This window comes from Agelaius tricolor, unplaced genomic scaffold, assembly GCF_023055355.1.
Source record: "Agelaius tricolor isolate 1412-34295 unplaced genomic scaffold, bAgeTri1.0.p SCAF_1, whole genome shotgun sequence".
NCBI classification, from domain to species: domain Eukaryota; kingdom Metazoa; phylum Chordata; class Aves; order Passeriformes; family Icteridae; genus Agelaius; species Agelaius tricolor.
The window spans coordinates 100,056,887-100,072,558 of NW_027269261.1; the positions used below are offsets into that span (position 1 = coordinate 100,056,887).

At 34.4% G+C, this 15,672-nt stretch overlaps 1 protein-coding gene across 1 annotated transcript in view; it reads left to right on the forward strand.

Annotated features, from left to right (window-relative positions):
• The window catches only part of EYS (eyes shut homolog), a 791,734-nt gene that overhangs the window by 525,795 nt on the left and 250,267 nt on the right, over positions 1 to 15,672 (forward strand). Inside the window, exons 33-34 of the mRNA XM_071445583.1 lie at positions 2,715 to 2,905; positions 4,611 to 4,702. Of these exons, the coding sequence (XP_071301684.1) occupies positions 2,715 to 2,905; positions 4,611 to 4,702 (283 nt within the window). The remainder of the gene's footprint in view (positions 1 to 2,714; positions 2,906 to 4,610; positions 4,703 to 15,672) is intronic.

Here is a 15,672-nt window from a genome sequence, read left to right on the forward strand (position 1 = left end):
GGGAAGGAATGTAGCCTGTTTGTTATTGAAGTAGTATTTTTATGGATTTTATAGAAACCTGGAGCCTGCTAAATATTCTTCAGTGCTTTCTCTCATTAATTCTTTCCATATTTGTGGACTAGAGCAATTGGAGCAATTTTACTGCAGATGATTTGTTTAAGAAGTTTTCTGTTTAGCAGCATGAATGTATTTCCCAATAGAAGCCAAACTGGCCTCAAATCTGTTGAGTAGGCATGGAGTGTATTGTCTTGCAAGGCTTCATCACGTGCTGCCATATGAAGATAAAAATAAATGGATGTTGGCCAGAATAAAGTCGCAAGTTTTGTCTGTAGTGCTCTGTGCACTTGCTACAATTACATGGAGAAAGCTAAAGGTAGATGCCACTAGCTTGTGCTTGTTGGGTCTTCCCTGAATTTTAGTAGATAATTCAGTCTGACCTCAGTTATCAGAGTTAAATTACAGTTTCAGGAATCGTTGAATAAACTCTTCTCACAACTACCTTTTTTTTTCTTTCTCCTTATGATTACAGATTTTACTCTTCTGTGAGATCTGGGGTCTCAAATGTCTTGTGTTAGCAAATCTCTGATGAGCTGACATAGTTTTGACCTTTCTCACATGTCAGCTTTGTTATACACTGAACAATGTGGGAGAGAAAAACAACCCAACAATAAAAACAACCCACCTCCAAAATATTGGAAAGGTAGCAGAAGGATTTAGGACTGCAGGAAGGGGAGGTTGTGTACAACTTTGCTGTCTTTTAGCCAAGCTGATCTCCTAAATGGATCAAGAAAAAGAGATGGTTAGATATCAGACTTTCAGGAGTGTGGGGATAACTGAGTGGTTCCTTGGGATAAGCAAAATCTATTCAGGGGCAATTCAGGGCAAGCAGAATGAGAGAAAGATTTAGAGCTCAGTGGCTTGCTCAGGAAGGAAAACAAACAAGGGTTAGCGATTGGCAATAATTCTTGAAAGCCTTTTATTTGAGAAATTGCCCTGTCTATAAAATGTAAAAAGCTTTCTGTGCCTTTCTTTTTAATTTAATTTCTGAAATTTACACCTACAGGCTTATAGTTCAAAAAAGAGTTTTTAAGGATTAAATACACTTAAAATTGTAAAATCTCTTTTATTGCAGCACTGGTTATTGATTGGTATTGCTTGGAATTTTTGGTCTATGTTATTCTATGTTGTATGTATGCATATGTTGATGATTCTTCTATAGTACTGAGAATTTCTTAAGAGCTTAGTTTGAGATTTGACCAGTGTGACTCGGACTTTGTAAATAAGTTTATGCAAAGTCATGAAAGGATAAAATTCAGCATACCCTTACAGTGAAACATGAAAGTTCAGCATCAACAGTTTTTGTTTTTTCCCACTATCATTTTTGTTCAGAATTTAATCATATATAGTGAGGCATTTGGTATCGGAGTTGTTGTCACAAGAGATTAAATTTTTACCTGTTTTGGAAAATAAAAAGAGATCTGTGACCTTCAAAGATATCCTAAACCCCTGTAGAGTTGATTGAGTGAAATTTGACCAAAGGGAAATGGAATCATTCACTAATGTGTTGTGTATTGTATGCAGGTTGATAGTGTTGCACCAATATTTTTCACAAGATGGCTGAATTGTTAATATTTCTTTAAATTTTTATCAGTCTCGTGAAGCTGATCAAACAAATAATTGTGTGCTGTGAGACTAAAGCATATGTACCTGCTTCTACAAAAATTAAAGTACTTAACTCCTTATGTTACAAGTATGGAAGAGAACCCATATTTTTTAGTCTTTACAAGCAGACAAATGTAATGATCTCAATTTTAATACTGGCAAATGAAAAAACAAAGTGTAAGACTGCAGCTGTGTATGAATAGGTACCTATGTGCATGTCTCTTCCCTTGTAATCACACCATAAGGGAGAGAAAAAGAAGGGGAAAAAATGGGGGAAAGTGAGCAATGAAAGGAGAGGAGAGAAAAGGGAGGGAACAGGGAAGGGAAGGGAAGGGAGCAGAAAAAGTGGAGGAAAGGAGCGGGGAAAGGGAAGATGAGAAGAAAGAAGGGGACAGGAAGAAATGAAAAATACAAAGAAGCCCCTTTTAAGTGTCACCTAGTGGGCTTGAACCCATGTATTCACAGACCTTTTCTATTTAAAAAAGAGTTGCATCTGCCCTTGCCAGGTATTGCATAGGGTGCTGAATGCTATGAGGTTTATAGATAAATGAGACAAGATGGATGTAAACCCAAGGGAAATTTTCATCTTTCACCATATCACCAGAAAAGAATTGATATATTAAGATGCCAGCTTCATAATTAGGATGTAGAATGTCTTCCTCCCTTTAGATACTGCGTAGTTTTTGTGGAGACTCCAAACCCATTCGTTCTTGCATCTAGGTTTGATGAAAACACCTGACTTTGAAGCAAATGTCGAGCCAAAGCTGCTAGATACGTACCAATTCTTTCATCTTTGTAGCCTAGTCTTTCAGGGATTGATCTATATGCTTGCTTAATATAATTTGACAAAAACCTTTATGTCTAGTTATATAAACTCTCAGTGTTAACCTTTGACAGAAGAAAACCAATATCATTTTTCAGATTCATTTATGAATCCTTGAAAGATATAAACAATTATGCTGTATCTTTGCTACCACTACCAGAATAAGAAAGCAGTGTGTGAAGAAGAAAATGTCTTTGTATTCTTACATGTCTCAAAATTCTATTCACAGATTTTAGTTATGCTCGCTACTATGGCGATTCTTACCTGGAATTTCAAGGCTTATATTTGAACATGCAAAATTTCATCCACCTGGAATTTAAGACCTATGATCCTCATGGACTTCTTCTAAATATTGAACAGAGCCCAGAAACAATACGACCTTTTTTAATTCGACTTGTCATCAATAATGGTACCTTGCAGGTAAGGCATCAAAATCTCCCACTGAAGGAAAAGTAAATAAAAGTTGAATCTGTAAAAATGTTAATATTTTTAAATTTTCTTACTGTAGAAGATAGTAAATAAAGCTATGGAGATTCTTGACATCTTCAGTAGTTTAAAGAAGATAATTGTTAAACTTGCTTTCTGTTTTGTCCAATTCTTGGCTAATAGAGTCAATATGACTCACAAGAGTATACATTAAAACACAAAACCAAAAAATGTAGGTTTTATCTTTACATGCTGTACAAATTAGGTTATTGTATTTTATACCTAAACTAACTGAAATTCCTCACATGGAACTTTATTAAAATAGTCATAAGGAAGGCCTATGGCATAGGTGTAGACATAGAAATTGAATGAATTGTTATAGGAAAATTTATCATGTTAGGGAATAGAGTGTGTCTTTTTTACCATGTATCTATGAGTAGAAATCTTTGAATCCATCTATTATTTAAATCTCAGTTCCACAGGATCAGGAAAAAAAATTATTTGTGGACAGACTAACAAGGAATATATTTGTTTATTAACTTTAAAGAGTAAAGTGTTTATTGTGGTATATCTTTACCTTCCACAAATTATTCCATCTTTTTTGAGGAAGAGGTAATATTAGAGCTTTATTAAGAGATAGGCAGACACTAAAGAGGCTATAAAAAGATAATAAAAGAAAAGTTACTTTTCTCGTTACTAATCTCCCAATTTTCTGCTAAAAGTTTCCCAAAGTACCTGTAATATATTCTTTTGTAAGAACTGTGAAATATCTGTTAGAAACAGCATTTTGTATTATATTCACCCTCATGTTTTAAGACAATGACCATACTAAACAGATACATAAACTGAAGATAAATAGAAAAGAAGAGAAAATTACCTTTTACTTTATTTTGTTATATTGTGATTTTTTTGTCTTTGATTATATTGTGACTTTGTCCAGAAAAAAAAAAAAGGTGAGATTAGTCACGGGGAGGAAATTATCCAACGTTTAGAAAATGGTGATGGCTTTAAGTTCATCTTACTTGTATTCATGGTAAAGTAATGATGCGGAAAAATATTTTTCTAACATATCATAAGCACCATAAAATATGAAGGTATTTTAATTGACACAAATCTATTCAGAGATCCCAGTGTGCCATGTTAAAACTAATTGAATTCACTTAATCATTCACAAAGCTGGTCAATTAAATGTGGATTTAAAGCCCAATGAACAAATGGTTCTAAGCTCACAATCAAGCTACAATTACAAGTAGACAAACCATGAAATCAAGTGCTTGTTCACATTAGTATAGGAAATTAAATGGTGCTCCAAAATGCTCAAGCCTGCACGCTACATTACATGTTTGGAAGTGTAAGGAAGCCATAAAATGTTAAGTAAAATTCACCCATGGCCAGTGTTAATTTCAGATGGGTTGCAGATGGTCGACTTCTTTGCAAATCAGACCCATAATATCTGATTGTACAATACACAAAGATTAAAGCATTTTCATGCAGATTAGGAAGCATATATGTGTACATATTTCTGGTACAATAGGCTTCCTTATCCAGAACTTTCAATGAAACATTTATTTTCCTTGATACACATGACATCCTTCAGGACTTTTTTGAAACCATTTATCATTTTAAAATTCAAGTTTCAATGCCTGAAACTGTTTAATTATTAGAAATAATGTAATTAAAACCTTTTCTCACTCTGTAGTACCAGTATTTATGTGATGACACAGCAGAAGTCAAAAACATCTCTACCACTGCTAGAGTGGATGATGGATACTGGTACAGTGTGCAAATTAGGTAAGTTTACTGTTTTCTGTTTTTATCAAAGATCACATAGTCTGGACCATTAGCAAATCCCACAGATATTATATCTGATTAACTATGATACCTGAACAGGTACCGTAAAATTATATTATGGTAGTCTGGGCCACAACACATCCTTGGAAAGAATGTTTAAATCTACAGTTGGACAGTGCTCATCACATCCCTGATGTGCTTAGTGGAAATAAATTTATTCTTATTGAAGTAATTTACTGTAGCAAACATAAACATTCAGTCAGGGAAGATGCTGCACAGTAAATCCAAGCTACTCAGTCCAGGAAATAGTTGAATTTCCAACAATGAGAGTGTGATTTATAGAAAAATCTTGGAAAATAAATAGATAGGCAGAAGCAGCACCATGACTTTCATTGCTGTCACTGACTTGCAGCTCGTAATAGGATACATTATTCCTGTAAAAGTAACAATACATGCAACTGAAGGAGAATAAAATGAAAAGAAAATGAGGTAGGAAAATGAGGTTGGTAGTAGGCTTTCCATGGTGTTTGTACATAGATGTATCTAATGACCAAATATCTGTGCTCATAGAATCCACAGCCTTGGAAGTGAAAGTTTTGGGTTGACTTTATACGAAAGTTAGGCACCTAGTGGGCTCTCTGGGTGCCTAGTTCCTATTAAGTAGCTTAAAATAGGTAAAATCCAGCCATCTTGTCCAGCAAGAAGAAAGCAACCTAGCTGTCTGTTTGCCTCTCAGGAGTAAGTTAGTCCTTAAAATGTTTGTGGAGGAGTGCAGAAGGAATACAAACCTTTCACTGGAATAGGCCTTTTATAGCTATATCTGTCCAAACATTGTAAAATGAAGAATTTTTGCAGGGCAAAACTGTCTCCCGTTCCTTCCATGGGAAATATTGTGCAGTGTGTATCCATTATACTGTACCTGCTGCCTCAGATGTGGCAGTGAGTACTCAGTGAGGAGAACCAAAGTTTTTTTTCTGCATTTCGGTTACCTTTGCTATCATAATTTTTTTCCAGCAAGTTAAACCACACTCATGGCTAGGACTGCTCAGTAACATACACAAATTAATGCAAGGAGCAAAAGCCAGTAATCCACTGTGGTTGTGCTTATCACCCAAAAAGGAGCAGCATAAACCAAGTCATACTAATGGAAGCTAAAGCAAGTGTAAGCTCCTCTGTGACCAGGAAGAAATAGAACACAATATCTCGATGACACTGATAAAAGTGGGATTCTCTAAAATCTAGTAACATACGGAGTTCTGTTTATTTCCTGTTTATGACTCCCTCTCCATAGCAAAATAGAGAAATTAAATTGGAAAATAGTTTTTAGAGAAGAGATATAAAGATGATAAAATCATTAAGCAGCTTCTATATGAATAGAGACTAAATACTCAAGTACTCTGCAAGCCCATTAAATACAAGTAAGAGAGGATCCCAAAGAAGACAAATCCCAAGTGACAGAGAAAGGGGATAAGTGGAGACATAAAATTTCTAGTTACTAAGATAGTTGAAATCCATTATAATTCAATTGTTACTCCTTTGTTATTCATTTTAAGAAAGATTTAAGCTCCTGAAAATAGCAAAAGTAGGAACACTTGAACCCTCAGTAATGTGGAACTCCCTACAATGCCTTTCTCCTGGCACTGTAGCATTCAAACTGTGATGTCACTGTCATCCCTCAGAGATCCACTAATTACCATGATGGGAATACACTTATTCTATGCATTTTCACCCTATTCCATCAAGCAGAAAAACGCTTGAGTCTCTAAATCAGCCCATGATGATAGCCCATGACAAAAGAAAACCAACCTAATTTCTTTATTTTGCTTTTCCTTTTGAGCATAAAAAAGAAAGGAACTTTCTTTCATTTGCAGGAAATTATTTCAGGACAGCTCAGGAAATGGGCCACACTTATTTCTCCTGCTGAAAAAGAAGGCATGCATACCATTTATGAGACTCAGGCTAGTTACAGAGCAATTAATAATTAATCATTCTACTCACTTTAGAAGAGTGGAAATAGTTCTGGAAATAGTTGTTTTAAGATGACATTCTGCAGATGACACCAAGTTGTGTGCGAGCATTGGTTCACTGGAGGGCAAGAAAGCTCTGCAGAAGGATCTGGGCAGACTGAATCAATGGGTCAAGGCCAATTGTGTGAGGCTTATGAGAAGTGGCTGAGGGAGCCAGAGCTGTTTGGCTGGGAGAACAAGAGGCTGAAAGGAGACCTTATGGCCCCCCTACAACTCCCTGAAAGGTGTCTATAGTGAGCTGGGAGTCAGACTCTTCCCCCGACTAACAAAAAATCAGACAAGAGGCAATGGCCTTAAGTTGCACCAGAGCACATTTAGGTTGGATATTTGGAAAAATAATCTTCACAAAAAAGGTTATAAAACACTGAAAGAGGCTGTATAGGGAAGTGGCTGAATCACCATCACTGGAGATATATATAAAACATGTAGACATGGCAGTTAGAGCTAGGGTTTGGTGTTGGATGGACTTGGCAGTGCTGGTTTAACAGTGGAGCTTGATGGCTTTAAAGATCTTTTCCAACCTAAACAACTCTGTGATTCTATGATTCTAAGATTCAAAATATTAGTAATGTAGATGTCAGAAAGATTTGGAGTTGCTTCTCATTGTCATCTCATGCATTTTCATATGTGCTTGAATTAATTATAAAGTATATGTCCTGTATACATATGCTTTACATTTTTTCCTATCTTGACAATTAAATATATATTGTTGACAGTTAAGTTTGATAGAGTCAATCTTGAAATATGAGTTAATTGTTTTATAAAGTTAGCATTTCATTTAATCAACTGCAGTGTAATACAGCATAAGAAAACTTAAAATAACTTTGGTGAAAATTTTCTGTAACTTATTCAGCAACTTTCTAGAGGCTTGCAAATATTTAATCTTCGCAGAACTGATTTTCAGTGAGATAAATATGTTAAGTTTTGAACAATGGTATCTGGGAAAGCAGTGAAGTTAAATGGGAATGCAGGAGATACTGCGTATTGTAACATAGCGGGTATGCACACAAGATTTTCTTTGTTGTGCATATGTTAAGCATTATGAACAGATATTGTGGATAATAACAATAAATTTTTTTTTGAAAGAAAATGCTAATTTTAATTATTTAATGTTATCTTAATTTTTTGGAGCTCTTTTGATGTAGTCCTGTGATGGAAAGGATTTTGTCTTTTCAATTAAGGAAAAGCAGTGCATTTCAGCTGCTGAAGATAAGCCATCTTCAAAGAGCGTGACGCCTCTACAATATCATATTAAATGAAAGTAGACTTAAAAGTAGTGACTGCTGTTAAATACAAGTTTAAGTACAGTGAAAATTAGATAGTGATAGTATCTTCCTTTTCTCCTTACAAGAGAACATTTTACTGCTTCCTTTATCCCACAGAAATAATTCCTCACAAAAATAAAATAAATGACACACTATCTAATGTTTGCAAGAAATGTGCATATTGCTGTCAAGCAATGTCCTTTATCCAGTTCTCATGGTTCATCATGATATTCATGCTGAAAGAAAAGTAGCAGCATTGCTGAAGTACATTTTTCCTGATGATGGAATATTGTGACTACAAAAACTGTAATAATTTAATAAATTTGATACAATGTAAGGACTGTATTTGCTTCAAAATCTGGGATATTGTGGATAATTTGGGTTAGAATGTAACTTTTTGCATCAGATTAGTCTAATTTGTGTCATTGGCTTCTAAAACCAACGTTGCCAAGGTTTGCCTCAGAGCAGTGCCTGAAAGTTCCATTTCATGTGTAAACTACTGTGGTTGTGTACTAAGCCTGTTAATGAAACTTCATTGCAGCTGTTTCACTCACATTTCTGACTGTTGTTTTGGTTTTCTTAAGAGTGTTACCAGGAAAGTGAGTGAGCTACAGTGAAAAATGGATATGGGCAATATCCCAAAGGGATTGGATCACTGCAGGATGTTGTGAAGAGAAGAAAATGTTAGACTCAAGCACTGGAAGGTTTTACACGTTTGGTTTGTAGTGAAGATAAAGTTTTCTTACTGGCAATGCAGGGGATGTTCAACCACAATCTTCTCATTCCAGCCTTCATAAAACTGCCTCCATTAACTTCTTTAAGCTTTTTCTTCTTCAATCTTTGTCATCAAAACAAGTTGATAAAACAATATGTATTGCAGAAACAAACCAAACTGCAGCAGCAATATTAGAAATTTGCCTTTTCTTGCCCCAGTATTCTTCATTTCAGTACAGATACAAATAGTTTCCTCAATTATGTAAAAAGTATTTTTGTATAATTGAGGTCTCAGATTATATTTGTCAATTCCTTTAGCAAATTTGTCTATTTATAAATTTATTATGCAATAGATGTCATGAATGCAACTTCATTCTTTAATATGAGTCTATCGTGTTTGAATTTTTTTTTAATTGTCTGAGATCATTAGGATTATAATCTGGTGTTGTGCTCCATTGGAAACTGACTGTAAAATCTGGCAATTGCTTTTCAAAGAGTGTTTTATTCCTCTACTTTAACTTCTATTGTTTTTAATTTGAGTTTTGCACTAGTAACCTATAGGACTTTTAGTGATTGATTGTCTTGCTTTTGAGATGTAAAAGTTTTCTGATTCCTTTAGTCAGAAAAAGATCTTTATAATCATGCCAAAATGCAACATATGCTCATTCAGGAGCTTTTATATTGCTTGGTTTTGACAGCTTTTTATGAGGGTCTGAGATAATCCATATGGTGCAAAGTATCCTGTATTTATTATCCTTCACAACATGCTAAAAACCTCATATTTTCCCTAGGGCTTTTAGGCAGGTGAGATAAGCATATGATAGATAAAGTGGGTAGCAAATCCTGCAGATGCTTCTCTGTTTTGCTTTTTTTTGGCTCCTTTTATTTCACTTTTGTTATAAATTCCTATTTTTATTTTATCACAAAGGTGCAGAATTTGACCTTTATTTTTAGCATGACAGCATATGGGTGAAGAAGTCACTCATCTGTTGTTTCATGTACCATGTAAATGTCATATACTTATTGAAAACATGCTTAATGGTCCATATCCTCAAGAAGCAGTGTAAATCAAAAGATATTATTACCAATTGCTGCTGTTTAGTTAGAGAGCTGTATTCAATATTTATGAAATGCAGTGAGAAATATATTCTTGATATAAAATAGCTTCAGGGTCTTTTAATTTTCTTCTCGTCTCCCAGGAAAGCTGTCAATGGACTTGCATCAGCTGCAAGAAGTTTAAGTACTTGGATCCATCAGTATTTAGCCTGTTTTGTATTTGTTACCAATACAAAAGATTTAGGAAGTTGCTGAACCTCTAAACTGGCCATTGACAGGGTCCTCACAGACATACTTGTCAGCCATGGTTGTGTTGGTCTTTTTTTTCAGTCCCTCCTAAAGTGCCTAGTGTAAAACTAGGGGTGAACGAAATACATGTGCTGACTTATCTAATAATTTCTAATTTTTGTATGATCTGAAACTTTTCCCAGATCAGTGGAGCTTACTTGGAAAAAATACAGGTTTTCTTACTTAGTTCAATTTATTTATGATGTATTAACACTGGTAAGAAAATGACATTTGTATTTTGTTAAATTCACTGTATTTTAAATCCTAAGTAGGTTATATCTACTACTTAATGTCCAATATACATTGCAGAGATGCCAAGTCACTGAAAACAAACGGGTTTGAGAATACAGTTTAGAAATGCAGGCATTTCCATTTAATAGGGAATGAAAATAATTAAAACATTGGAAATATCAATACTGATGTCAAGACCTGGATTTTTAAAGTGGAAAATAGGAATGAGTTGATCATGAAGTGTGAAGAAAACTTGAAGGATTCTTTTTTCATTTTGGTTTGGGGATTTTGGACAAAGATAAAGAAATTTAACATTGAATAGATATGGTAACTATCACACAGATGAGCAGGAAAAATGAACAATATCCCCAAAAAGGGTATTATTAAATACTTGTGAAAGGAAAAAGATACTAACTTTTAACAGCATAGGTTGACTATTGGCACAAGTAGCTCAAAAGTTGGACAATTTCTGAGGCTGAAGATTTCTGTTACATGATGACACAATTACTGCCCGCTAGCAGAGCATAACAGTGCCACAGAAATGGAAATGCTGGATTGAAGCAACAGAATCAAAGGAGATTCTGATTTATGAACTGTGAAACTGAAGCCAAATAATTATCAGAAAACACTAAATAGAGGAAAAGTTCTGAAATCTTTCTAGTCAGAACACATGTGTTTTCCAGTTCATTCTGCTAATGTGCACAGTACATTTAGAGAGAGTTAATTTGATTTTAGTCCTTTCACAGATTAGTAGAGGAGGAACTAAGCCAATAATATTCCCTCTTGTGATTAATTTTTTTTTTTAATTTTTTACTTTATCTCATAAATACTTTATAACTTAAACCTTCTTTAATGTATCTTTCTATTTGGGAGCTGGGGTTGTTCAGCTGGAATAAAAGGAGGTTCAGGAGACACCATGTTGCTCTCTATAAATACCTGAAAGGAGGTTGTAGACAAGTGGATGTCAGTACCTTCTCCCAGGTAACAAGATGAGAGGAAATGGCCTCAAGTTGCATGAGGGGAAGTTTAGGTTGGATATTAGGAAAAATTTCTTCACAGTATTGGTTGTTAAGCATTGGACAAGGCTGCCCAAAGTGTGACCTTCACTGGAAGTATTTTTTAAAATTTAGAGGTTGCAGTTAGGGACATGGTTTAGTGATGAACTTTGCAATATTAGGTTAATGGTTTGACTGGCGACCTTAGAGGTCTTTTCCAACCTTCATTATTGTATTATTCTGTGATAGTTCTCCCTTTTTAATGACTTAAAACACTGTGGAAATAATGACTCTGCAGATGCTGGAGAGCAGCAACAGCATCTCACTATAAAACACAGATAAGAAAACTGATCTGTACATAGGTTGATCCATACATAGGTTGAATAGGAGAATGCATTTATTACATCTGCTGCTGAACAATTATTAAGGAAAGAGACCATCCATGAATTTATACTTAGCCAGTTTCCTCTGTGCATAAGCATAGATTTCTGTAGCTTAAGATCATTTTTGTGCACAAATACCAGAAATAAGTTTCAAGTACAGTGTATCTCTGCAATCATGTTCTATTAATCCTAGGTATTTTTAAAATACCAGTTAGGCTGAACTAATTTTTTTAAGAAAACATCTTAAGCTTCAATAGTAGAACTACTGTACCACAACAACACAAATGGTTCCACTGTTGTTTGAAGTGTCTTTATTGTGAAAAAGTATATTTTTATTTTAGATTCAGAAATTATTTGTTTGGGTTTTTTTTCATTACTAGAAATTGCCTTTCTTTTTCTATCTTTATCACAAAAAGCAAACAACTTGCCTCTCTTACTGACTGCTGCATATCACCAAGTGCCATATCTGTTAGAGATATTGTCTAAACAATTTAGGTATTTGCTGGAGGCTTTTCCTCAGGACATGTCTTTAGCTGGTTGTCTGTTTAAGAGTATTTAAATCCTGTTCTATCCCATGTGATCCATACAATAGTTCTTAACTCTATTGTTCACATTATTAATTTCACAGAACATTCAAAATTTTCTTACCAGAATAATTCAAATTGCTATTTTTTAAAATAAAGTAACAATATTATCAGCTGAGTTTTTAAATACATTATAAATATTTTTTCCTTATAAAAAGTAATTGAATGTACCAGTATCCTATTTCTGAATGGATTTTGTTTTTAGGAAAAGCAGACATAATATATATAATGCACACAATCTAGTATTTCCTTTTATACACTTAAATGCACTGAGGACTTTGATTTTGTAATCAAAGTGATTTTAAGGACTCTGGTTTTCACGTATGATATCAATATATTTTATACAATTTGTGCATATTAATAAGGAGTAAATATACTAGCTATCATAAAAGAACCTTAGTGGAGAAAAAACAATGTAGGTTTTAAAAAATATTTATAAAACTTCTTTTCTCTCTATGGATGAAAGTATATCATGATTTAAACATAGCAGCATAAAGTAAGATAAGCTACTGTTTTTATCTAAGTTAAAATTTCTAAAATTTCTTGGGTTTAAATTTTCAGGCCAGAAGGGAACTTTATTTGACCACCAAGAGACCACTAGTTTGACCACTTCTATATCTTAAGTGATCAATATTTTGTTTGAAGTCTATGAAAAACATAGACTTCATTTAAATCAAGTCCTTCTATTAAATATTTTCCTAAGATACACTTTACTATGGTCACCTCTTCCTAAACCCACAGGATTGGTGGGCATTTTATGTATGCAGATCATTCTGTCTGGCAAACCCCAGCCAGTACTTCAGTAAAAAGCTGAAAATAAAAGGTGGATAAAGATTCCCTTCTTACCCCTGCTAACCCTGTGTCTCAGGTATTGAGGTTATGCTCAGGACTGAGCCAGCAGTGCAGACATATAAGAGGTGTAATTCACTCTCGCCTCAAAGATCTTTTTGTCTGCTATATACCCTTTCACTGCTCTGTTATTTGAGACATGTCCAGAAAATGGAGAAATGAAAATAATTAGATGGTTCTGTAGTGGGAGAAAAATGCTGATAGGCACTGCACATTGCATCCAGAAACCTGAAGACATGCATTTTTTTTTTAAGTCATTGTACTGCAGCAGATATGAGACAGCATGAGTATTTGAAAGATGATGCAAGCAATCCTTTTCTCCTCTGAATAGAGCAGGATATGCAAAAAGCACGACAGGCAGTGTAGCAGCCTTGTTTACTGAGACAGTGCTGTGTGAATTCTGTGCACTGGAACTCCTACACAGCAAGAAGGAAGCTGGCTTACTACTTTATCCCACATGAATCCCTTTCAGTCAGGGTTATCTGGAGGCAGGAAGACTGCACCTCTTCTGAAAGCAAATAAGCTTTTTTTTCCCTGAAGGGCAGGATGGAGCTTGCAGAGAGTCTGCGGCAACAGTGAACACAGAAAATCCTGAAAAAAAGAAGACGAAGGACAGACAAAAGAAGGAGATTTTGTTTAGGACCAATTATATCTAGTAGAAAATTTATTTCAAGTTAGAGAATAAATTTGCTTTCAAGGATTTTATTTAATCGTACTTATTGCTACATTTGCATTATTAAAAAACATAATCTTTGAAGAATCTAGTTATCTTATGTGCTAAATAAAGTTTATCCTTAAAGAGGGGGCTCATGACTTTTTGCGTAAGTTACTCCAACAGAAGGGAGACAATTCAGAATGCCTGAATGTTAAAGGGACACTTTTGACCTCAAAAGTCTTGGTTGTTTTTTCCATGTTTAAACCACTTTATTCTTCGTCTTTCTTTGTTTGGCTGCTGACCCATGTTTCCAGGGCTCATATAGGGTCCTTTGCCTAAGGTGCCATTCAAACCACATCTGTAACTATATAAAGTGCCAGTCAGATTATCCAGGCTCCACCATATCTACTGTATATGGTGGAGCCCACAGCCCTCCACTAACATCAGAGTTTCTTTAAAATGTTAGCTTGAAGTTTGTCTTCTTAAAATTATCAATTTGTTTCAGAAACAATTTCTGCCAGCAAACAATCATGGGGTTATACTGCTCATGCTACAGGATGATACTCCTTTTGAACTGTGTAGGAGAGATCTTGGTCCTGCATTGCCAGACATGGCAGAATACCTTTTGCTGTTCTAAAATCACTACAGCAATTACTTTATTCATTCAGCAAGAGCTAAGATTCCACAGAGAAAGGAATATTGGAAATGCATAAAACCTAGAAATTATGTCAGAGAAACTGGGCATTAATATTTTTTGTATCTTGCATTTAGTTTCCATAAATTAAGAATAGTTAAAGTAGTCTTTCTGCTTATATAGCTGTCTGAGTACAGGAAAAAAACCCTACCTTGCACTGATCAAGTCTTCTACTAAAAAAAATGTTTAAAACTTAAGGGACTTTTTTTCAGCTAAGTAATTTTATTTTACTTTGCATCAATAGAATGTTAAAAAAAATCCTAATTGAAATCAAAACTCATTATGAAGTGGAAATTTAAGATGTTGCACATATTTTTTAATTTTCCAGACTGGCTATTTTTCACAAACTTCTAATGAATCAACAGAGAATAAGCAACTGCCTTTTTCTTGTAATATCATTGAACGCAATGGATTTAATTATACTAAATTGATCCTAATAACAGTTAATAGTGATTTAATACCACCAATTAGTTTGATACAAACTGCTGTTTTACAGCCTCTTTAAAATAAAAGCTTACTTAGTCATGCTACATCTCGTGTATAAATCACATTCTATATATTCTCAGAACTCTACCTTAAAGCAGAAATTCATTAAAATTTAGAATCATGCAAGTGACAAATCTGTCGTGTATTGTGAAATTTTCTTCTTCAGATTGTTTAATTTTAAAAAATGCTAGAAATGTTTCTGTCATAGCTACTTTATTTTGCTTTGGATGTCAAAAGAGATCATTAGTGTCACTTATAAGAATTAAAATTTTCTGCCTTATCTTCTGAAGCATCTTATTGGAGGGGCAGAAACATGAAACCAGTAAAATGGGACTCTAATAACAGGCCAATAGCAATACATCAGGCTGTGTTCTGTATTATTTTCTATGGAACATCAGAGGGTACTTATGGATACTAAAAGTGGGTTCAGTGTTCTGTGGCTGCTTTGGCCATATGTCATAAGCATAGAACTTGTATTAAGGAGAGCACACATAGGGTATAGAGATCAGAAATAACATTGGCCAGCAGAGCTGACATAAATATGAATTCCCACAATGTAACCATTTTTTTATTATAAACAGTCTGTAAGATTCACTGAAAATTACAGTGTTCCAAGTCTAAATCCAACTCTAAACTTCCTGCTCTCTGAATACTTAAATACAGTACTCTCAATTGAGCCAAAGTTTTCCCTAAGTGATATATCTGCCTCAACTTTAAATAAGTGCATACAGTTTTCTAAGTTT